General features: G+C 37.9%; 1 protein-coding gene across 2 annotated transcripts in view; it reads left to right on the plus strand.

Moving 5' to 3' along the window:
* Positions 1 to 20,060, plus strand: part of HADHB (hydroxyacyl-CoA dehydrogenase trifunctional multienzyme complex subunit beta) — a 36,308-nt gene extending 16,248 nt beyond the window's left edge. Inside the window, exons 5-16 of one of the 2 annotated variants that reach the window (XM_082671718.1) lie at positions 1,367 to 1,411; positions 5,318 to 5,417; positions 8,731 to 8,818; positions 10,173 to 10,360; positions 10,700 to 10,880; positions 11,856 to 11,977; positions 14,067 to 14,146; positions 14,226 to 14,273; positions 14,984 to 15,071; positions 15,396 to 15,470; positions 16,586 to 16,750; positions 19,294 to 20,060. In XM_082671718.1, coding sequence (XP_082527844.1) covers positions 1,367 to 1,411; positions 5,318 to 5,417; positions 8,731 to 8,818; positions 10,173 to 10,360; positions 10,700 to 10,880; positions 11,856 to 11,977; positions 14,067 to 14,146; positions 14,226 to 14,273; positions 14,984 to 15,071; positions 15,396 to 15,470; positions 16,586 to 16,750; positions 19,294 to 19,329 — 1,216 coding nt within the window. In that variant the 3' untranslated portion in view covers positions 19,330 to 20,060. Of the gene's footprint in view, positions 1 to 1,366; positions 1,412 to 5,317; positions 5,418 to 8,730; positions 8,819 to 10,172; positions 10,361 to 10,699; positions 10,881 to 11,855; positions 11,978 to 14,066; positions 14,147 to 14,225; positions 14,274 to 14,983; positions 15,072 to 15,395; positions 15,471 to 16,585; positions 16,850 to 19,293 lie in introns of those variants that run through there. The other variant, XM_082671717.1, reaches the window with a different exon arrangement.
* The last annotated feature ends 2,582 nt before the right edge of the window (positions 20,061 to 22,642 follow it).

Here is a 22,642-nt window from a genome sequence, read left to right on the forward strand (position 1 = left end):
CTCAACTATACTTACATTATTTAAACATTTGCTTTGATAATTGGTATTTGCGTGAAGTTTGAGATATTCACATTAGCATAGGGTTTATTCCTTTTGTTGTGTTTTATTATTGTGTTCTAGTTTAATTTAGGATCCTAATTGAGAAAGAAGATAAAGTTCATGAGTAATTTAGTGACACAGAGAAGAGCATTGAGTAACGTAAGAGAATATAATTAATAGAGAAGAAAGAATAAAAATTTTAAGGTAATATTCATGTACAGAACAAAAGTGACCAAAAAATAATATAGAAGGAAGAATTTATAAAGAAGACAAATAGTTAAGTCATATTATTAATCTTATGATTGAGGTGACAAATGAGTCTTCTATAATAGAAGATCATTTTCTAGGTAGAAAAAGATCTTTTTCTGTTTGATTTGAAGAAGCTTTGCTTTCAACTTGAGTGATATTTGAAAAACCAAGTTTTTCTTACAGGTAGAAAGCACTTTGGAAGCACTCCTAGGAGTACACTGCAGCAGTGACATTTGGGAGTCTATCACGCATCCTGGTAGAGAGGGGTATAGGAGCATGAGAATAAAGATTGTAAAAATGCTAAATAATTATTGAACTCATAGATTCAGACATTTTAAAATTGACACACAACTTTTTCCCAAGTTATTCTGCTCTAAATTTGAGGGAACTGGTTTTACCTATGAAAGATTTTTAAAACTACTGATGATTCTTCTGTGATTCAGAGTAAAAATAAAAACATTTTTGGATTTTTTAGGTTTTAATTTTTAGGAATTTAAAGAATGAATATTCTTATTTAATCCAATGGTTAAATCTTTGACTTAAAAATAAAGGGCAGTGGTTGAGAGTCCGCCTGCCGATGCAGGGGACATGGGTTCATGCCCCAGTCCAGGAAGATCCCACATGCCGCGGAGCGGCTGGGCCCGTGAGCCATGGCCGCTGAGCCTGCGCGTCCGGAGCCTGTGCTCCGCAACGGGAGAGGCCACAACAGTGAGAGGCCCGCGTACTGCAAAAAAAATAAAGATAAATAAAATAAAGGAGAACTTAAAAGGTGGGGTTTAAATAAAAATATTTTATTAAATAAAATATTAAATGTTAAATATTTAACATGTGTCATGCTGAACAATACGACAGTAGGCAAGATTCTTGTTCGCTTCTTAGCCAGCTCAAAAGGAGTCAAGGCTTGCCAGATTTTTAAGGCTGACAAATAGCAAAGTCACACTATTTCTTCATTTGGAATGATGTTAAGTGCATTTATAGCATCATATGTTAGATTATTTCTTTAGGTATTTCAAACAGAATGAAAAACATTTTTTATTAAAGCTCTAGGCTTTTGGTTTAAATTATTTTCTTTCCCCAGATATAAAGACCTGATGCCACATGATTTGGCTAGAGCAGCGCTTTCGTAAGTAAATGCAGTTTCATTTTAGTTCTTACTTCATTAAAAGTACTTCTCTCCAGTTTTTACACTTGAAATAGCATGTTTAATGGAATTTCCATATCTAAGATATGTTAACTTTTATGTGGTGAGAAAAAACAGTAGATTTTACCGGATTCATTGATTCTTCATTTTAGCCACATGTGCTACACAAATTCAAGCAGCTGGTGAATGTCAGCGACCTTTATTCTGTAGGCGTGACTATTTCCTGGCATGACAGTATTCCTTGATGAGTACTGTAGCTAGCTGCTGGTTGTAAACAATGTAGGGCTAGATTGATCAGGCTAGTCCTACATTGATCAGGCTAAATACAATACATATATTTGATGATTATCTTAGAAACTTCATACTGTACGAGGATAGCTGAACAAATAATGCAAATACAGATGCAGAACCTGTGTATACAGAGGACCAACTGTACTCTGCCATTTTATTTAACGGACATGAGCATCCTCAGATTTTGGTATCCCTGGTGGGATGGGGATGTGGTTATTTATCTAGAAAAAAGCCTAGAATGAGACCTGAAGGTTCCTGTGCAAACCAAATAAAAATGTAAAATTAGATGTGGTTGCATGAGATTGAGATGGAAGAATAATTTGATGAGAGTCAACATGTAAGGCATTATCTTTCATTGATGCTTTGCCTTTGTGTCTTTAAGCAGCTACAGGTCTTTCATAGTTTGAAAAAACCCTTCTTTGCACCTTTTTGCCCATCTTGTTCTGTTTGTTCTCTTCCTGCCAACCTCTAAGAATGAATGAAAGCAGCAGTTGCTTTTCTTTTCTTACTATCCATTTATTCTCCTTAATCCCATAATTGCTTCCATTCCCATTGCTCTACAGTAACTATACTTTGGAAGCTTCTCTTAATAATGACTGTATCACTAAACGCACCAATGTTTTCTCAGACCTCAATGACTTTGTCTTCTGTAGCATTTGACATTGTCAGCTGTACTTGAAACTGTCTTCCTTTGACTTCATGTTACGCCATTACGGTTTTCCTTCCATTTTCTGACTGTTTCTTTTCTACTTCTTAAAAAACTGGATCCTTTCTTCTATCTCGTTTTTAAAGGTATTTTGTAAGTTTTAGTCCTTAGAACTTTGCATTTCTCTGTATGCATGCTTTTCCCTAAAAATCTCATCTACTTAATCTTTATTTTTTTATGTAGAGGACTTCCAAATCTCTAAATTTGACCTGTTTTCTTAGGTATCTCAAGCTCAGCATGTAAAAAATAAAAATTATCTTTTCCCTGAAGCCAGCTTACTTTCCCATTCCTGATAATGGTGCTGTTTCTGATTATGGTCCCAGGCTGGAGATTTACAGGTTTTTCCTCAACTTTCTGTCTTAAAAGATGTCAACTGTACAATAAAATTGAAAGTGAACACCTAAATACCCCTCACTTAGCATTAATAAGTGTTATTATTTTGCCATGTTTTCTATAGCTATATGGTTTGAAGCATTTGACATTGTTTCAGGCATCTTGATACTTCAGCCTTAAATTCTTCAGCTAGTACTCCTAAGAATGAGGACCTTCTCTGTTATCCACAATACCATTACCATAGCTAAGATGGTAATGATTGTATGATAACTTCTAGTAACCAGTTCATAGTCAAATCCCCTACACTTGTTCCAAGAATGCCCTTTCTTTTAATTTTTTTTTTTTTTTCCAAACCAGGACCTGGTCAAAGTTCATATTACAAATGAACATGTCTCTTTGGTCTCTTTTAATTTAGGATGTCCCTGCACTTCACCCGCCATGAGAGTGACTTTTTGAAAAGACCAGGCCAGCTGGCCTGTAGAATGTCCCACATTCTGGATGTTTCTTTGTAGTAATATTTAACTTTCCTCTGAACTTCCTGTAAACTGGAAGTTAGATCTCTAAGCTTGATTAGATTCAGGTTAAACATTTTTTGGTAAGAATGCTTCATAGGTCAAGTGCATGGGTATTGCATCATGTTAAGAGGCGCATGATGTGTAATGTTAAATCTAATCACTCGGTCATGGTGATCAGACCACTAGATCTCTTGATTATAAAGGTGTATTTTTTTCCTTTGCAATTAGTAAGTCACCTGTAAAGTGATATCTTAACACCATGTAAACATCTTGTTCCCCAACAACCTTTGACCAAATGATCTTAGCATTCATTGACAATTTTTGCCTGGATTATTACAGTTATTACATTACAGTTACAGTTATATATACAGTTATACAGTTATGTATACAGTTATACAGTTAACTGTATTACATTACAGTTATTACATTATTACAGTTATTACATTAGAGATTACAAAATTATGACTTTGATCATTCTTTTATTCCTCCTATATTTATTGGTTGGTATTTTTCTGTAAAGAACAGCTTTCCTTTTTTTTTTTTTTTAAGTGATGTGGACTTATAAATTTTTATTTATTAATTGTGTTAAAGCCAAGCTTGGTCACTGTTCTTTTTGAAGCTCAGATTATCCCATAGTTTATCTGTGGGAGTTCCTTCAAGTTGGCTTCTATGGCCCTTTTGTTTTTTAGTATAATATTGTTTTTTGAGTGTAATTTGCATACAATAAAATGCACATATTTTTAAGTATATAGTTTTATGAATTTTGTCAAATGTGTACACCCTTGTTCCTGTTTTTGCTATGGTCCCATTAATCTTTGAGTGCTTTCTTATTTTTGGCACAAAAAAAGATCAGAGAGGTTCACTTTGTACTTTTCTTGCCTTAGACCTGGCCTCAGTCATTGTTTAAAAAGTTAATACCTTTAGGGCTTCCATGGTGGCACAGTGGTTAAGAATCCGCCTGCCAATGCAGGAGACACGAGTTCGAGCACTGGTCCAGGAAGATCCCGCATGCTGCAGAGCAACAAGGCTCGTGTGCCACAGCTACTGAGCCTGCGCTCTAGAGCCCGCGAGCCACAACTACTGAAGCCCGCACGCCTAGAGCCCGTGCTCTGCAACAAGAGAAGCCACCTCAGTGAGAAGCCTCCGCACCGCAACAAATAGTAGCCCCTGCTCGCCGCAACTAGAGAAAGCCCGCACACAGCAACAGAGACCCAATGCAACCAAAAATAATTAATTAATTAATTTAAAAAGAAAAGTTAATACCTTTGCTAGTAAATGGCATTTAGAAACCAAGTCTGAGTTCAAGATGTGCTCATTCCTACTGGAGTGTTATTGCTTCTAGTCTCTATCCGTGATCAGAACTAGAAAAATATGTTATTTAAATTGTGTTTATATTGATATTTCAAATTTAACATAACTGGAATTTTACTCTTTAATTTTCTATTTGTTTCTCTTTTCTTCTTTTTTTAAAAATATTTATTTGGTTGCACCAGGTCTTAGTTGCAGCAGGCGGGCTCCTTAGTTGTTGCATGCGAACTCTTGGTTGCAGCACACATGTGGGATCTAGTGTCCTAACCAGGGATCGAACCCGGGCCCACTGCATTGGGAGCTCAGAGTCCTAACCACTGCACCACCAGGGAAGCTCCCTCTTTGATTTTTGACTGAAAACTTTGGTTTATGTATCTGTTTTATCCTATTTCAAATTATTTTTTTTTAATTTTTTTATTGGGGTATAGTTGATTTATAATCTTATGTTAGTTTCAGGGGTACAACATAGTGATTTAAAACTTTTATAGATTATATTCCAAATTATTTATGATTCTTCCTATTTAAATTGAGCATCAGAGGTTGACTTTTTAAATTAGACTTTAATTTCTTTGATAAGGCGCCACATGCTTGTCAAATTAAGGAAAAGATCCAGTCTCTACTCTTAAATCCAAAGTTAACCTTTTAACCAAAGTTAACTGTAGTGCTTTATGTGATGATCTATGGCACTATCTTGAATGTGTGAAATGTTTCTTTGCTTTGGACTTCTGCTGGCAGGGGTTTGTTGCATCGGACCAGTGTCCCAAAGGATGTTGTTGATTATATCATCTTCGGCACAGTTATACAGGAAGTGAAAACAAGCAATGTGGCTAGAGAGGTGAGTAAAACAAACTTTGTATTGTTTAAAGATTGATAGGAGAATCAATTTGAGTTTTAATTAATAGAATTTACTCTTTAAAAGTTTTTAAAATTCATTAAAGTTATATTTGACTTAAATGTGATTTTACTACTTGAATTATTTTATATTTCAAAGAATTATAGTATAAATCAAATGATGTACACTATACTAGAACATATTTATACTGTATACCAAATCAATTATTTAAGCTGGTTTGTGATATTTTAGTTTGTTTTCTCTTAGGAAAATAGAGATTATGGCAAAGTATGGTTGATGTGACTTTTAGTAATGCTAGATATTGTGGCCTCTAACTTAAAATTTCAACATTTTATAAAGAACTTATTTCATAACACGGTTTTTGTTGGAGGCAGCCTTGCTTATTCATTTTTTCCCTTTGACTAGATGACACATAGGGCAGTTTCTTTTTTTAACTATTTCACAGGTGTTTACTTTTACCCTAGTTGGCAAAGCGCCATGTAGTGTTTATTGGGCGGCTGAGATATGACAGGCCTTGGAACTTCTGCAGCACGTTCTACAGGCATTTCATAATGAATAGTCCAAAAACATTTTCTGGGCTTTGTTTCAATTCAAAAGTGGCTATTTGGGTAAAGTTGGCTCCAAAGCACATTTCAGTGTGCTAAGCATTTTCTTTATTTCTGGTTTGTGCTTGCCATATTATTGTGTTCAGTATAGTTGGAAGGTCAGTAACTTTCACCACTGTCAGCCAAGAGAAGGGGAAACGAGCAGGACTGAAAGTATTTGTTTTGTCCCCCCTTTTTACTCATTAGTATATGTTAAGACTGCTCAAGGCCTGGTGTTACCGAAGTCCGCCATAATCAGCTACTGTATATTGTAAGGGAGGCAGGAAAGAATTAAGAACAGGAAGAGAGGGGCTTCCTGTTGAGAATAGTTGAGAGTCTGCCTGCCGATGCAGGGGACGCAGGTTCTTGCCCCGGTCCGGGAAGATCCCACATGCCGTGGAGCGGCTGGGCCCATGAGCCATGGCCACTGAGCCTGCGTGTCCGGAGCCTGTGCTCCACAACGGGAGAGGCCACAACAGTGAGAGGCCCACGTACCACGAAAAAAAAAAAAGAACAGGAAGAGGGTTTTTTTTCCCTGTCCTGATTTTTTTGTTTTTCCTGGATCTTCACACTTCTAAATGTATCAAATATGACAACTTCATGAGTATATCAACATTTTCAACTTTTATATTCTGAAAAAAACAAAGTGACTCTTGTAAGAGTGCTTAAAAAGTAAATATTAAATCTGTTTCAGTTTTCTCTATATTTCTGTTCTATCCCAACACTAAAGCCATAATGCTTTTTTTTCTAAATTTTTTTCTGGAAATTTTATGTCCATATGCAAATCTCAGCTATTGATTGACATGTGGTAGATTCCCTCTCCCAGCCCTGTACTAATACTAAAGGCTAAATTGAGGGGATATATTATAAGTATGTCTCTCTATAGTTGTTTTGTAACCTAAAGGCTACTGTGACTACCAGCTAGAAAACTTTAAGCACCTGTTGTCTGTATTAATAGTGTAATAATGAAATCCTGAAAGGCTTCTGCTGCTGAGTTCCCATGAACCTGACTTCACTGAAAGGCCTCAGCATACTTCCCTGCTCTCCAACTTAACTAAGAGGCATTTTCCTCCTTTCCCCTCATTGTACTATCTAGAGCCTAAGCTTGCCTTGAGAGCTATTCAGACTTTAAATAGAAACATGTAGACAAGGTTCACCATCAACCACTTCTATTTAAAGTTCCTTCAATCTTGAGAGTCATCTGGGGCCAAGGGTGTGACACAGGCTAGAAAGGACCACGTGAGGATCAGGCCATTACAACCTCAGTGCCCTTTACACTTGCCCTACTGGGAAGCTCTCCTCCCCTTTCCCTTGGAGACTTGCCTCTCTCTTCCTTCTGGGTTGGTTTACATTGAGAGGCTGAGGTGCACTTGCCAGTGGGTAGTTTTCAACAGAGTGTTGGGCACTTAGTATCAGGCCTCACTGGAAAGACCAGAGTAAGGTCATGTTGCATGTACACTACTGTAACACATTTCTGTCCCTATGGATTATGGTGAATGGTGGTAAATGCAGTAACTAGTATAGGTAGTATAAGTATGAAGACAAAAATCAGTTAAGAAGCAGAACCCTTTAATCTCAGCTTTGGAAACATGTTAACCTTACCAAATTATAGAAAATCTTGTATTCTGAGGATAAATAGTTTGAGAAAAAGGCCACTAAAAATTAATTCCCTTAATAGGAACCAGAATTTCATAGTAAATGATGGTGGGGGAGATGAGCTGTTGAGAGCTTTGTTTTTAAAGTGAAAATTTAATATTATAAAAGTAAGTATTTTATTTTTGCACCTATGCATTAGTTACTTACATAAACAAAAATGGAATCAGGCATTCATTGTTTTTTTGGCAGCATAATTTACTCAATAAATAGTATAATAAAATAATAGATGTCCTCATGTCCATTTTTAGATTAAAGGAGGGCCTCAGTTTTTCTCAAGGCCCCTCAAATTACTCTCTTTTGAAGCACCTCTTGTGTCATCATCCTGACCAGTTTTCTCATTTCCAGTTGTTAACCGGTCTAACCCTTATTTATCAGAGGTTCACTTGAGGCTCAGGCAGTTTTCCAAAATTTCTTTCATCAACTTGAACTCTTGCGTGTTTGGCGTGTTTTCCAGTTCCTCTTTGCGTTGGATCATGGTGTGCTGTCTGAAATATCAGGCAGTCAGTGAAAGTAGAGACGCGTGTAAGCAGGCAGGGACCTGTGTGGGAATCTGTTCATGATGAGTCAGTTCTTCAGAAATGAGTTTCATGTTTGATGACTTTGCTTTACTACTAAGCCTTATAACTGCAGGAACATAGATCATGAGAGCCCCACACCATGATATAGGTCATCATTCCCTCAATTGTGTCTAGCAGGTTTACTTTAGGTTTACTTGCAAATTTAAACAAGTTAAAATCAAATTACATATTAATGTCCTTAAAGCTCTGAGAAAAGCATTGCTAAGAAATTAGGTGAACTGCAAGACTGTTGTAGGCTTGTATACCACACTAGAAAATGGCTACAAGGAACTTGGCAGAGTGCTTGTCAGTTAATGGCTAGACAAAAAATTAGTAAACCATTTCTGTGATGTGCTTAGTTTTATTTTAAATATTACTCTATGGATTATTGACCTCAAATCCTTTCCTGATGTACCATACAGTGAAGTATCGCTTAAAGCACCATTTACATGTAGCACTGCCTTCCTAAGTGATGCTTTCATTCACTGTTTCCTGAAGGCTGCCCTTGGAGCTGGCTTCTCTGACAGGACTCCTGCTCACACTGTCACCATGGCTTGCATCTCTTCCAACCAAGCCATGACCACAGGTATGTTTTTTTGACCGCAGAAGGTACATGTTGGTTCTTTTTGTCTTTTATATGATCTTTAAAAACTACTCTTAACAGAAATAAATGATCTGTGTGTTTCAAAAAATAAGGTAATGTTTAAATTTTTTGTTTTTGTTTTCATTTTTGTTTTTTTTGCGGTACGCGGTCCTCTCACTGTTGTGGCCTCTCCCGTTGTGGAGCACAGGCTCTGGACGTGCAGGCTCAGCGGCCATGGCTCACGGGCCCAGCCGCTCCGCGGCATGTGGGATCTTCCCCGACCGGGGCACGAACCCGTGTCCCCTGCGTCCGCAGGCGGACTCTCAACCACTGTGCCACCAGGGAAGCCCAAAAGTTTTTGATTTTTGACAGTAGTTCTCAACCCTTTTTCCTGCCCTCCGTACCTGAGGACCACAACCATTCTTGTAGTTTCTCCATCAGTAGTGTGGCTGGCTATCTCAGGGATTGTTTGTTGGAGGGATATTTCCAGATTTGAGGCATGAGAAGTTTATAACCTGCTAGATTTTAGTTAGGTGATTCTAATATGATACTCCCCCACGAAGATTGTGGCCTTCCTCCCTCTACCATTGTCACAGTGATAAGTCACTGCTTTAGGTGATACAACTCTTCTCCTCTACTTTTTCCCCACATCTAGGCATTTTTATAATTAGTTAAAAATTCTCCTAAAAAACGTAGCAAATCTGTGGGACATTTTGTAGCATCAACCCTTATTGTGAAAAGACAGGAAACGTGAAAGATACGGTCATCATGTGCTCTCTTAGTGACATCAAGTCCAGGTTGCCACCTAAGGGGTGGCAGGGGATAAAGCCAGAGGCAGGGATGGGGGCATTCTCCACTCCACGCAGCATGGGACCGCTTCTGGGTAAAGTGACACAATACTTGCCAGTGGCCATAAAGAGGGAAAGGGGCTGTCTGCTATCTAAAAGCCAGAATTTCTCTAGCTTCTAGTAGAAATTGAAATTCTCTTTATAGGAAAAAAGTCATTATGGAAACTAAAGCTGGGAGCATATAAAATATGCCAAAAGTTCTGGTTTAGAATACGATTTGTTTGAGAGTTGGTCCAGTGGATACTTCCGGAAGTTGATGTCCATACAGCCTGAATGAAACTTGTTTTTCTCCAGTGCGTTGAATGTATTTTTAGTCATTTCAAAAACTTACCCTAATCCCTCTGAAGAGTTAAAAACCTTAATTACACATGTTGTACAATGCTAGTAACTATCATACAATTTTTAAATCAAGAAGCCTAAATTTAAAAAAAGGAAAAGCAGCTTAAATTACCAATGGCCTGTTTATCTATACAAGAGGTGCTCATGTACCTGTGCCCTGTGCCCTGTAGCTGTCAACTTGATTGCTTCCGGCCAGTGTGACGTGGTCGTGGCAGGCGGTGTAGAGTTAATGTCTGACGTCCCTATTCGCCACTCAAGGAAAATGAGGAAGATGATGCTGGATCTCAATAAGGCCAAGACGCTGGGTCAGCGACTGTCTTTAATCTCTAAATTCAGATTGAATTTCCTGTCACCCGAGGTGAGAATTGTGAACGCTTACATAAAGACTTGTGTTGCCAAAGCATCCCATTGCAGAGATTTAGACTTAGGGGAGACAGCATCGGTTCAGTTATGCTCTAGCAGTTGCAGATTCTGTTAGTTACAGGGAAGGGTTAATTATTTGGTCAAGATGGAAAGAAAGAAAAAATAGTGGTTCGAAGGTTTGAATTTGTAAGCCCTTTTTAGAGATGCCCTGCTCAGAAGGAACTTCCCTTGTCTTGGTCTTGATTGATAGTAGACTTTAACTTTCCCAAATAACCCTAGGTGTGGTATAGCACCTGATAACAGTGTGTCTGGTCCTGAATATCTCGTTTCCCAGCTTCCAGCAGTGGCCGAGTTCTCCACCAATGAGACCATGGGCCACTCTGCAGACCGACTGGCTGCCGCCTTTGCTATTTCTCGGCTGGAACAGGATGAGTATGCATTGCGCTCACACAGCCTGGCCAAAAAGGCACAGGATGAAGGACTCCTTTCTGATGTCGTGCCCTTCAAAGTACCGGGTAAAACAGTTTGCTTCACTTTGTAGGGGAGAATCTCTTAATGCTCTTGATACTTGTTAGGGAGTTCTGGATTTCTTCTAAAACTCCAAAGACCCCGAGTGACTTTCCAGTAAATATGACGGTTCTCTTTCCAAAACACTCAGCCTTTATTCTTAAACATGGACTCAAGTTTCAATCCTTGTTGTAACAGTAGGTAAACTTTTTTTTTAAGATTTTATTTTATTATTTATTTATGTATTTATTTTTGGCTGTGTCAGGTCTTAGTTGCAGCACGCGGAATCTTTGTTGAGGCATGTGGGCTCCTCGTTGCGGCGCGCAGGCTTATCTCTAGTTGTGGTGTGCAGGTTTTTTCTCTCTAGTTGTGGTGCACGGGCTCCAGGGTGTGTGGGCTCTGTAGTTGTGGTGCGCAGGTTCCAGGGCGCGTGGGCCCCGTAGTTTGCGGCACACAGGCTCTCTCGTTGAGGCGCGCGAGCTAAGTAGTTGTGGTGCTCAGGCTTCGTTGTCCCAAGGCACGTAGGATCTTAGTTCCCTGACCAGGGCTGGAATGCGTGTCCCCTGCATTAGAAGGTGGATTCTTTACCACTTGACCACCAGGGAAGTCCCTGGTAAAACTTCTAAAAAGAGAAATTTTTATGTCTCCTTTAGATCTTGCAGATATGTTTTAGTTCTTATGTGCATGCCTGTTTTTAAAATTCTTCATTCATATCTCTTCTGTATACAAGAGCCAAATGTGAATGAATATCTTAAGAAAATAGGGTATCCTTTCTAATGTTAAATCATTTAGATTATTTCCCAGAAGTCTTAAGAATTTATTTTCAAATTTGGTAATACCTTGATAACTATAAAAGGCTTTCTTTTTAGTGAATATCTGTGGTTTACATTTTATTTGTTCTTGTAATTTTTAAAGTGTATTTCTCTGGAGAAGATATATAAAGCTTGTTGTGCCTTAGAGTTAAAAACTTCATATTTTTATAGGAAAAGATACAGTTACTCAAGATAATGGCATTCGTCCTTCCTCCTTGGAGCAAATGGCCAAACTAAAACCTGCATTCATCAAGCCCTATGGCACAGTGACAGCTGCAAATTCTTCTTTTCTGGTAACTGTGTGCTATATGTGTTTACTAGTGATCTTTTATATTTGTGTACTCTCAATAGAAAAGCCTGAAATAGAGTTATTTGTGTGTATTATGAATAGAGACTTAAAAATACACTTCCTCATTACAAAGATAATATTAAAATAGAATTACAGTTTTTAAAGCCATAGTAGTCTCGTGACCCAGTCACCATTCTGTTACAAAACAGCTGTTCTCTTCAGGCACTTCAGCAGTCAAAAAACTTTGACTGCCTGTGCTAGGCACTGGAGATAAAAAGAACAGTTTATTGTAATGTAGTGAGAAAGTGCTGTGAAGGCTATAAGCATAGGCTCTTGGGGAAGATACATAGATGGGTGAGTCAAAGAGGCTTCTTAAAGGAGGTGACCCTTGCTCAGAGAATCTTGAAGGAAGAGTACAAGCCAATTCAGGTAGTGTATAAATGGCATTCTAGGCAAAAGGAACAGCAAATGCAAAATCAGGAGTTAGTTACGAGAGCAAGGACCTCTTTGGGGAAAAGCTTGGTTGGAACATAGGATATGAATTCAGGGAGTCGTATAAGACTTGGAAAGTAGGCAGAGAGAGTGACGAGATACATCTCCTAGCTCTGATTGTTAGAAAATTATGTTTTATGCCGGCCCGCAAATTACTTTCCTATAAGCATCGTGGAATAAATCTACCCTCATTTTCTGTTGTTGTTGTTTTACTTATATGCAGGTAGCTTCATGTCCTTGCTTGGGTTTTTTTTCTTCTCCTCAACTGAATGTCCCTGCTGATTCTGCTTCTGCTTGGGAGATGTGGTTTCCCTTCTCCTACTACCTTGAGTGTAGTCTTCTGGATATAGTTCATCTGGTCAATGTTTCTTTGACAGTGTAACTCCTCTACCCAGGTATACAGTCTAGAAACATAGGCAAATGTTTGACATATTTGACTTTGGTAAATGATTTAATGCCTGCTCTTGAGCTCGGGCAAGGGTGCCTGAAGTGGTTCCAACAGGATGATGTACCGCTCTGTAAAGCCTGAGTGGTGAAGGGCTGGTTAGGTGATTATTTCCAAAACCAAGTTGGATGATAGGGCCATATGGTATGGGTTACACTCCTGGCAGATCTGAGCCCCCTTGATTACTTGTGGGGTGTGCAAAAGGTTCAGGTTTATTCATCAAAAGTCAGAAACACGAATCGTCAGAGGTAATGCATCACAAATACATGGATTTTCAGAGGTTTTGTTAACGCACCACATTCACTGCAATTTTGCACAACTGCACATTGAATATGTTATTGCTGTGATATCATTATGTATAGTCACCTGTGTTTCCAGACTTTATGCCCGCCTATCAGTAGTGGCTACATAGCCTCTTCACAGTTACTGAGTTGTAAAACTATGGTCTGATGTGGTAGAAATTGTTTTGATTTTGCAAATTCTAGGGAGTAGTTTCCTTTCCTTTGGAATTTTGGGTTTTTTTTTTTTTTTTTTTTTTTGAGCTCTTTTTTTGAAGCAATGGTAAAGGGCTTTTGTGAGTGGTACTTCTTTGTCCCCCAACTTCTCAGTTGTCAGTTGGAAGAAAGCACGTGGGGTAGGTCCAGAGAGGGAAGGCCATGGTTCTTATGTTCTCAGCTATCTACCTATTTCTTCTTCTCCCATTGTTATAGTCTATAAATAGAAGAAAATCACCTCGAAGCCACAGGCAGGAAGCAGCTGGGAAACAGTCCAGAAAATGTAAAAATAAATCAGTAAATAAGAGATTTTTTTTGGAGATTGTTTTAATTCATAAAATTCCTCATATTCTGCACTAAAAGCAAAAAACTTTTAGTTTATCATGAACACATATTTCTAGAGTTACCTATTCTCCTCATCCATTTTGATAATTACGGTACTTTCTGAATAGGCTCTTGTACCCTCGTCTTCCAAAAGTGGGTCGGTGTGTGTGTTTGAATTGTGACCTAACGATGGATAAAATGCCAAGGTTTTGTTATATAGAGGCACTGTATAAGTGTCACTGGTTGGTAGATTTAGGAACAGGGCATAGAAGGTGGCTGAATAAAGACCACCAGAGAGGCTGCAGAATTTAACATTTTTGTTCCGGTCAACATTTCAGACCGATGGTGCATCTGCAGTGCTGATTTTGGCAGAGGAAAAAGCTCTGGCCATGGGTTATAAACCGAAGGCATATTTGAGGTAAAGTAAGTGTTGAAATAAATTACCTCTGGTTTCTTTATTTTAGTACTAGAGCTGACTCCTCTCTTCTCTTACCTAGGGATTTCGTGTACGTGTCTCAGGATCCGAAAGATCAGCTTTTACTTGGGTAGGTAGCATGTGTATCCTAGGATTATAATGAAAAATACTTGGTTACCAATGTTTCTTACATAGATTTTAAAGTACATTAAGCCCTGAGTTCATAATTGGCTTGTGAGTTGGGTTTTTTAAATAATAGTAATCTTTTATGTTGCTTTATCATTTTATAGTTTTAGAGTCTTTTCCACTTTTTCCTATACTTCTCTACTTATAATTACAATATATATACAATTTTGTATTCTTCTTTTACATTAAGATGTCATAAGCATTTTTTTCATATTGCCACACACTCTGCAAGTGTGTCTTCAGAATAGCTTTTTATAAAAACCTCCTAATGTTTAGACTCCTCTCCCTCCCTCACGAGGCTCTACCCTCACTAGCCTCCATTATGTCCTTTAACTAGCCATGCCCCTTCTGATGCTCTGCCCTTTGAACTCTGTGTTCTTCTAGCTCTTCACTTTATTAATTTGTCCTTCTCATTAATTGTTTACTTGCTTATTATCTATTTCTCTGAGTCCAGAATATCAACTGCAAAGGGCAGGGGCCATGTCTGTTCAGTTTAATATTGTATCACCAACACTTAATATTTGTACAGTAGAATCAGTGAGTGAGTGGAAGACACTCTGATAATTATGTAGAACTCAGTTTGGGGAATATGAAGGAGCTCTTAGGTTAAAAATTAAAGTTTTAATATTGTATCACTTATTTTTTTCTTTTCAGACCAACATATGCTACTCCAAAAGTTTTAGAAAAGGCAGGATTAACAATGAATGATATTGATGCTTTTGAATTTCATGAAGCTTTCTCAGTAAGTCACTTTAAAGACACATATCAAAGGACTATAATCGTTTAATATGAGTAAAACAAGAGTGGAGCTTTATATTTGAAGTACTGACTTACACTGCTGGGAAGGGCATGATGGGAGGAATCCAGGGCTACACACACAGTGCTAAAAAACATACCTTTTGAAGCTGTCACTTTGAGGCCCTTCAAAAGTACCAGATTGTGTCTTTGGGAAATATTCACTGAAAACTGATTTAAAGATTTGCTTAGCTTTAAAGTTAGACAAACTCAAAGAACGCCTTGAGGGACATTACTAACAAGGTCCTTATTGAGTTATTTTCCTTTCTAGGGTCAGATTTTGGCTAATTTGAAAGCCATGGATTCTGACTGGTTTGCACAAAACTACATGGGTAGAAAAGCCAAGGTAAGTTTCTGGTTAAAAATATGCTCGAGGAACTTGCCTGGTGGTCCAGTGTTTAAGACTCTGCTTCCACTGCAGGGGGGCACGGGTTCGATCCCTGGTTGGGGAATTAAGATCCTGCATGCTGTGCAGTGTAGCCAAAAAACAGCTTGAATTTCCAAAGCACTTTAATATTTGGAGCTTTAATACCTGCTAATAAAAATATGAAGAGGCTTAAAAAAAATATATGAAGAGGAAAGCTGCTGCTGCTTCTGAAGAATGTTGTGTTTCATTACATGTATGTATTTCCTAGTTGAAAAATACCTCCTGGAAATTCTTTAGAAAAAAATAAAAGCAAGGATAAAGAAGATGTGGCACATATACACAATGGAATATTACTCAGCCATAAAAAGAAACAAAATTGAGTTATTTGTAGTGAGGTGGATGGACCTAGAGTCTGTCATACAGAGTGAAGTAAGTCAGAAAGAGAAAAACAAATACCGTATGCTAACACATATATATGGAATCTAAGAAAAAAAAGGGTTCTGAAGAACCTAGGGGCAGGACAGGAATAAAGATGCAGGTGTAGAGAATGGACTTGAGGACACGGGGAGGGGAAAGGGTAAGCTGGGACGAAGTGAGAAAGTGGCATTGACATATATACACTACCAAATGTAAAATAGATAGCTAGTGGGAAACAGCTGCATAGCACAGGGAGATCAGCTTGGTGCTTTGTGACCACCTAGAGGGGTGGGATAAGGAGGGTAGGAGCGAGACACGAGAGAGGAGATATGGGAACATATGTATATGTATAATTGATTCACTTTGTTATAAAGCAGAAACTAACACACCGTTGTAAAGCAATTATACTCCAATAAAGATGTTAAAAAACAAAAAATAAAATAAAAGCAAAATTTTAGGTTGTCTTTGTTCATCCATTCTGATGTTAGATGAAAAATAAGTGGGCCCTTGGCTTTCAGAATTGATTTAGAATCTCTTTCTTTTGCAGTAAAATAACTTGTGATTTGGCTTAAGTTAGTTACTTCCCTTTATTGCCATTACTACCTGTTAACTACGAGCCTTGTCTGATTCTTAAGTAAACTCATCTTTATATTTGTGTCTATTTTTGTGGGAGCCAGGTTGGATCGCCTCCTTTGGAGAAGTTTAACATCTGGGGTGGATCACTGTCCCTGGGGCACCCGTTTGGAGCCACTGGCTGTCGGTTGGTCATGGCAACTGCCAACAGATTACAGAAGGAAGGAGGCCAGTATGGGTTAGTTGCCGCCTGTGCAGCTGGAGGGCAGGTATGTCACAGAAGCTTCATAGGAGCTTCCAGAAAGTCATTTTCTTGGAAACAAAACAAATTCATCCAAGAATGTTTGATTTAGCTTAATTTGAAACAGTCTTAGAGCGATTTTTCTGATGACAGACAACTGGGAAAAAAGCATCCCATTTTTGTGGGGAGGGAGTACAACTTTAATTCTGATAGTACTTTGAAAGGAAGAATCTATTTAAATCCAAGTTATTTTTTTCCCCTAAAATAATGTTTATGTTTTTTGTTTATAAAAGTTATATATGCTCCTTATGGAAATTATGAAAATACAAAAAGTATTTAGAAAATAAAATTATAATCACTTATAATCCCCTCATCAGACACTATCATTATTCACACTTCGATATATTTTCTTCTTTAATAATAAAATTTTATCCATTTATGTAGTCACCATGGGACGTTATCCATAAAATCTCTCCAAGTCTTTCTTGAGAACTGAACTATACCTTAATGGAGAATTAATTTGCCTCTGGATAACCTATTGCTCTTTAGCTGAGGAAAATTATGGTTTTCTACAGTTTTTTTCTATCTGCTTTACTTGTGTTACTGACGAAACTTCCTACAAAACTTCCTTCTTTTTTTTTTTCCCAACCCTGATGGAAACAGATTTGATTTTTCTCCAGATAACAGAAACTATCTGTTGCCGACCAAGATGAATAAGATATGTAAAAGTATAAACATCTTACATTTAAAAGCCTTTATTTATGGCTTTTTCTCAGAGACTTTGAAGAAGCAAGGGATCAGTTATTTTTAGGTTGGAATATTTTAGACTTCACAATCAGAAGTATTTTCTAATCTGTTGTAACTTCATTTACAGAAAACCATGGTAAATCAGGACTGGAGCCCTCCCTCTTATCTTTCTATGCCAAATTTAAATGCGGGAGGTAACTAGTGCATAGCATTGTACACAGTGCATAGTCCACATAGGTTAATGTCCTTTGGTTTTGAGTGTTTGTTCCCTAATTTTTTAATCTAGCACATAGAGGATTAATAACACAATACTAGGTGCTTTTGTGGATGAACAAAGAATAATATCCAGTATTATTACTTACCTCTAGAAGTTTACAGTATAGTGAAGAAGGACATGATGCATCTTAGAAACTAGATTAAACTTGGCATTGTTTCATCAAGAGCCAAATGCGTGCTACAAACATGATTAGATCAAAGGAGGAATCTATCATTGTGGCTCAGGGTTTCTCAGCTCTGGCACTAGTAACATTTTGGGCCAGATAATTCTTTGTTGCGGGTGAGGGGACTGTGCTGTGTGTTGTAGGGTGTTTAACATGGTCCCTACCCACTAGATACCAGTAGCAAACCACCCCCCTCACTCCCCCCCACCACCCCCTGCCCCCCTGCCAACACACACAGTTGGGACAACCAGAAATATCTCCAGACATTGCTAAATGTCCTCTGGGGAGGGGAGGGAGCAAAATCACTGCCATTGAGAACCACTGATCTAGTGCAATATAAAAGATTTGGAACATGAAAACAACACAGTTGAAATAAAACAGGAGAAGGAATATTCTACCTTATTATGGGCCCTCCTAGGACAACCCCAAGTCAGTCAATCCTTCCCATCCATATTCTTTTGTTTGCTTGTGCCTGTATCAAGGTATTTAGCAGTTTGTTTTGAACTACAGTGTATGTTAGATTGAGGATACAGACCGTGTAGCAAAACTTTGTACCCACACAGTGTTCAGCTTGGTGCCTTATAAATAATAGTTTAATAAATATTTGTGGGGATTGAATTGAATCTAGAAGCAGGGAGATTAGTTAGGCTATTAACTAGTTCGATAGCAGTCCAAAAGATAGAATGACTATGATTATCAGATAGGATTTAGACTCATGAAATCATTAATTTCTATACTAGGTTTCAACTAGGGAGATAACTTGGATGTAGCACTGTGCCTAGTACTAGGAAAGGGATCTTCTGCCTTTTTACCTTTGTGGGACCTCAAATCATCATCTTCACCCGCATAGAGTAGTAAAGAAGAGACCAGGTTTTGGAATCATCTGGTTTCAAGTCCTGACCCTGTTACTTAATAGCTTTGTGGATTTGGATGAGTAACTTAACCTCTCAAAGCCTCAGTTTTCTTATCTAGGAGAGAGAGAAGGCTGTTGTTGGATTCACTGTATTGCGTTTATTTTTATACAGCTAAAAAAGCCCCTCTGGCTTATTTTAATAGTAACCACTTACGGAGCATCTACTAGGAGTCAGACTCTTCTAGATAGACTCTGATACACATGTGTATACATGTATGTGTGTGTATACATACATTGTATGCTATCTAGTGCTCACAAAAACACTTTGAAGTGGGCACCGTGAACCCCATTTTAGAGAGGAAGTTGAGGTTCAGAATGGCTAATAACTTTCCCAAGATCACACAGTGTTTGAATGGCAGAGCCAGGATTAAGTTCCAAAGCCTATATTTTTCCCATTGTTCTATGCTGCCTCTGTACTGGCTGGATTCATTGCATTTGATTGCTCTAATTGAACTTTATTTTCCTTTACAGGGCCATGCTATGATAGTGGAAGCTTATCCAAAATAATAGATCAAGAAGAGGTGACTTGGAGTTTCTGTGCAACACTCACCCTAGGCAATGCCATTTCAATGCACTATTCAGTGACATCTGTAGTTCCTAGCTCCTCTTAGGGAAACAAAATTTGTGGCCTTCTGTTAAGTACTTTGCAGTTAAGCCTTGCCAGTGTTCTGAGCTTTCCAATAATCACGGCTTATTACTCTTTCAGGAATTTCTTAGTTACCAGAATCTCTCAACAGTGATAAGTTTAAGCAATTATGTTTGGTCTCTATTTTTATGAAAGACTGAAAGAGTGGTTGCAATTTTGGAAAGAATTTAGCTGAGATTTGGAATCACCTTTGTAACATTTGCAAATTATAGCTCATTCCTATTTGTGACCTAAAGATAAACGTTTTCTATAAAATACAAACCAATGTGCCTAAATTTAACCTAATTATGGAAAGGTAATTTAGAATCTAAACATCACTGAAAATTTACAGTAAATGTTTAGATATATAAATACCATGTTGATTAACCTTAATAAAGTAGAGAAGTATCAGAGAACCATTTGCATTGTTTTATTAGAGGTAAAAGGTGGTTCTCTTGCTTAGGGACAGATTTTGCCTTGGATTACTCATTTGTAACTTCTAACCATTTTAGTCAACCATGAAGCCGCTAGGATCATAAAGAAGGTCCTGCTTTAGAATAACACCATTTTTTCCCCAGTGCCCAATTGAAATAAATTTATTTTATCGTTTGGAGATGTTTCTGTTTGCCGGGTTTAATGAAATGTAAAGAAATTTCAAAAATTTAGTCAACATACTAAAAATTCTCTCAGTTTTTTGACAAGCGAACTGCATTAAATAACATGTATGCTAGTGCATTGCAGAAGCAAAAGTCTCAGTTGCAACCGTTCATGTGAATTTCATTTAGGTCTGTGAAAGTTACTGGCAATCAGAATCATACTCTAGTTCAGGGACAGATTGGGCAAGGGAGCAAGTGCTAACCTCTTAAAAGGTTATTTGAGAGTCCCAGCTTTATTTCCCCATGATTGCATTGGTGAATTCCACCTAATGTGAGTTTTTAATACTGCAAACCATTATATTTACATATCACAAGTATTAACTCTAGATAAGTTAAATATAAAAGATAAAAAACTTTTTAAGGGGCTTCCCTGGTGGCGCAGTGGTTGAGAGTCCGCCTGCCGATGCAGGGGACATAGTTTCGTGCCCCGGTCTGGGAGGATTCCCCATGCCGCGGAGCGGCTGGGCCCGTGGGCCATGGCCGCTGAGCCTGTGCGTCCGGGGCCTGTGCTCCGCAACGGGAGACGCCACGGCAGTGAGAGGCCCGCGTACCGCAAAAAAAAAAAAAAAAAAACATTTTAAAATTTAGAAAAAAAAATACCACTATGACCCTTAGGTTGGGGTGGGAAGAATTTCTTAAATAAGACATTTAAAGTGTTACCATAAACGAAAAGATCTATAAATTGGCCTATGTTGAAATAAGAACCTTTGTTCTTTATATGATAGAGTGGAAAGACAAGCCACAAATGGGGTGAAGGTACAGATATAACTTACAAAGGATGTGCATATATATATCATATATATGTACATATATATATCTTATCAAAAATATATCTTTTATATCTCTATCATATCATACATATGATAGATACCTTACAAGATATATATGGTATAGATATATTTTACAAAGGATCCAGGGTGTATACAGAATTCCTGTCAATCAAAAAGAAGAAAGATAGGGACTTCCCTGGTGATCCAGTGGTTAAGACTCTGGGCTTCCACTGCAGGGGGCTCGGGTTCAGTTCCTGGTTGGGGAACTAAGATCCCTCCCGCATGCCATGCGGTGAGGCCAAAAAAAAAAGAAGAAAGGTAACATCGTAAAATATGGCAAAAGATATTAACAGGTATTTTTTTAGAAAATAATGTACAAATGCAGAATAAACATGAAAAGATGCTCATTAGTAATCAAGAAAAACCAAACCAAGATCATGATGAGGTATTGTTTTATACCTACTAGACTGACAAAAATGAACAGGACTGAGAATACCAAGCGTGAGTAAGGATGTAGAACAGTAGGAACTTTTTATACACTGCTGGGGAGAATGTAGATTGATACAACCACTTTGGAAAACAGTCTGGCATTATCTTGTACAGTTGAATATGACACATGGTTTATAATCCAGCTTTTCCACTCTTGGGTATATTTCCTGGAGAAACTTGTACATGAGTACCAGGAGACATGTACAAGAGTGTTGATAGCAGCATCGCTCTCTAATAGCAAAATATTGTAAATAACAAATGTTCATCCACAGCAAAGTTTTAAAAATAAGCAAAACTAAGTACATTTCTAGGATGCCTATGTACAAGGTGAAAATATTTTCCAAAACAGTTAAGAAAAAAGAAATCTTACAGAAGAATGCCAAATAATATATGTAGACCCCGGGCTCCAGGAGGTGGATCCTGCTCTTCCCCTCTTGAGTGTGGGCTGGACTTAGTGACTCAATTCCAGTAACTAGAGTGTGAAGACAGAAAACAAGGCAACCTTAACAGTGGAGAAACCTGGCAAACACTAGTTTAACCAAATGAACAAGGCTGTTATTGGTGCTGTCGTGTGGATATCACAGACCTCCTGGTATGAGGTCATCAAAAGGGCCCTTCACCTTAGTGGTATTCTTTCCAAGTACTCATAACCTAGTCGATTGATGAGAAAACGTCAGACAAAACTAAATTGAGGGACATTCTACAAAATTCTTCACTAGTACTCAAAACTGTCAAAGTCATGAAAAATAAAAGAATACTGAGAAACTGTCACAGACCAGAGGAGGCGAAAGAGACACGAGAACTGAATGTAATGTAGTATCCTGAGTTGGATTCTAAAACAGAATAAGGACACTAATAAAAAAAAACTGGTGAAATCTGGGGTTTAGTTAATAGTTTGATAAGGAACCCATATATAAATTCAGATATAGTGAAATTATTTTCTAGGAGAGTGCCAAGACAGTCTTTTCAACAAATGGTGTTGGGAAAATTGTATATCCACATGCAAAGTAATGAAGTTGGACCCCTGCATTACACCATATACAGAAATTAACTCAAAACAGATCAAAGACCTAAACATAAAAGCTACAATTATAAAACTCTTAGAAGGAAACAGGGAAAGCTTCATGATACTGGATTTGGCAATGATTTCTTGGATATGACACCAAAAGAACAGGAAGGAGAAAAAAATTGGAGTTCATAAAAATTAAAAACTTCTGTACATCAAAGGACACAGTGAAAAAACAACCTATGGAATGGGGGAAAATATAAATCATATCTGA

This window comes from Grampus griseus (assembly GCF_964374135.1).
Source record: "Grampus griseus genome assembly, chromosome: 15".
NCBI classification, from domain to species: Eukaryota; Metazoa; Chordata; class Mammalia; order Artiodactyla; family Delphinidae; genus Grampus; species Grampus griseus.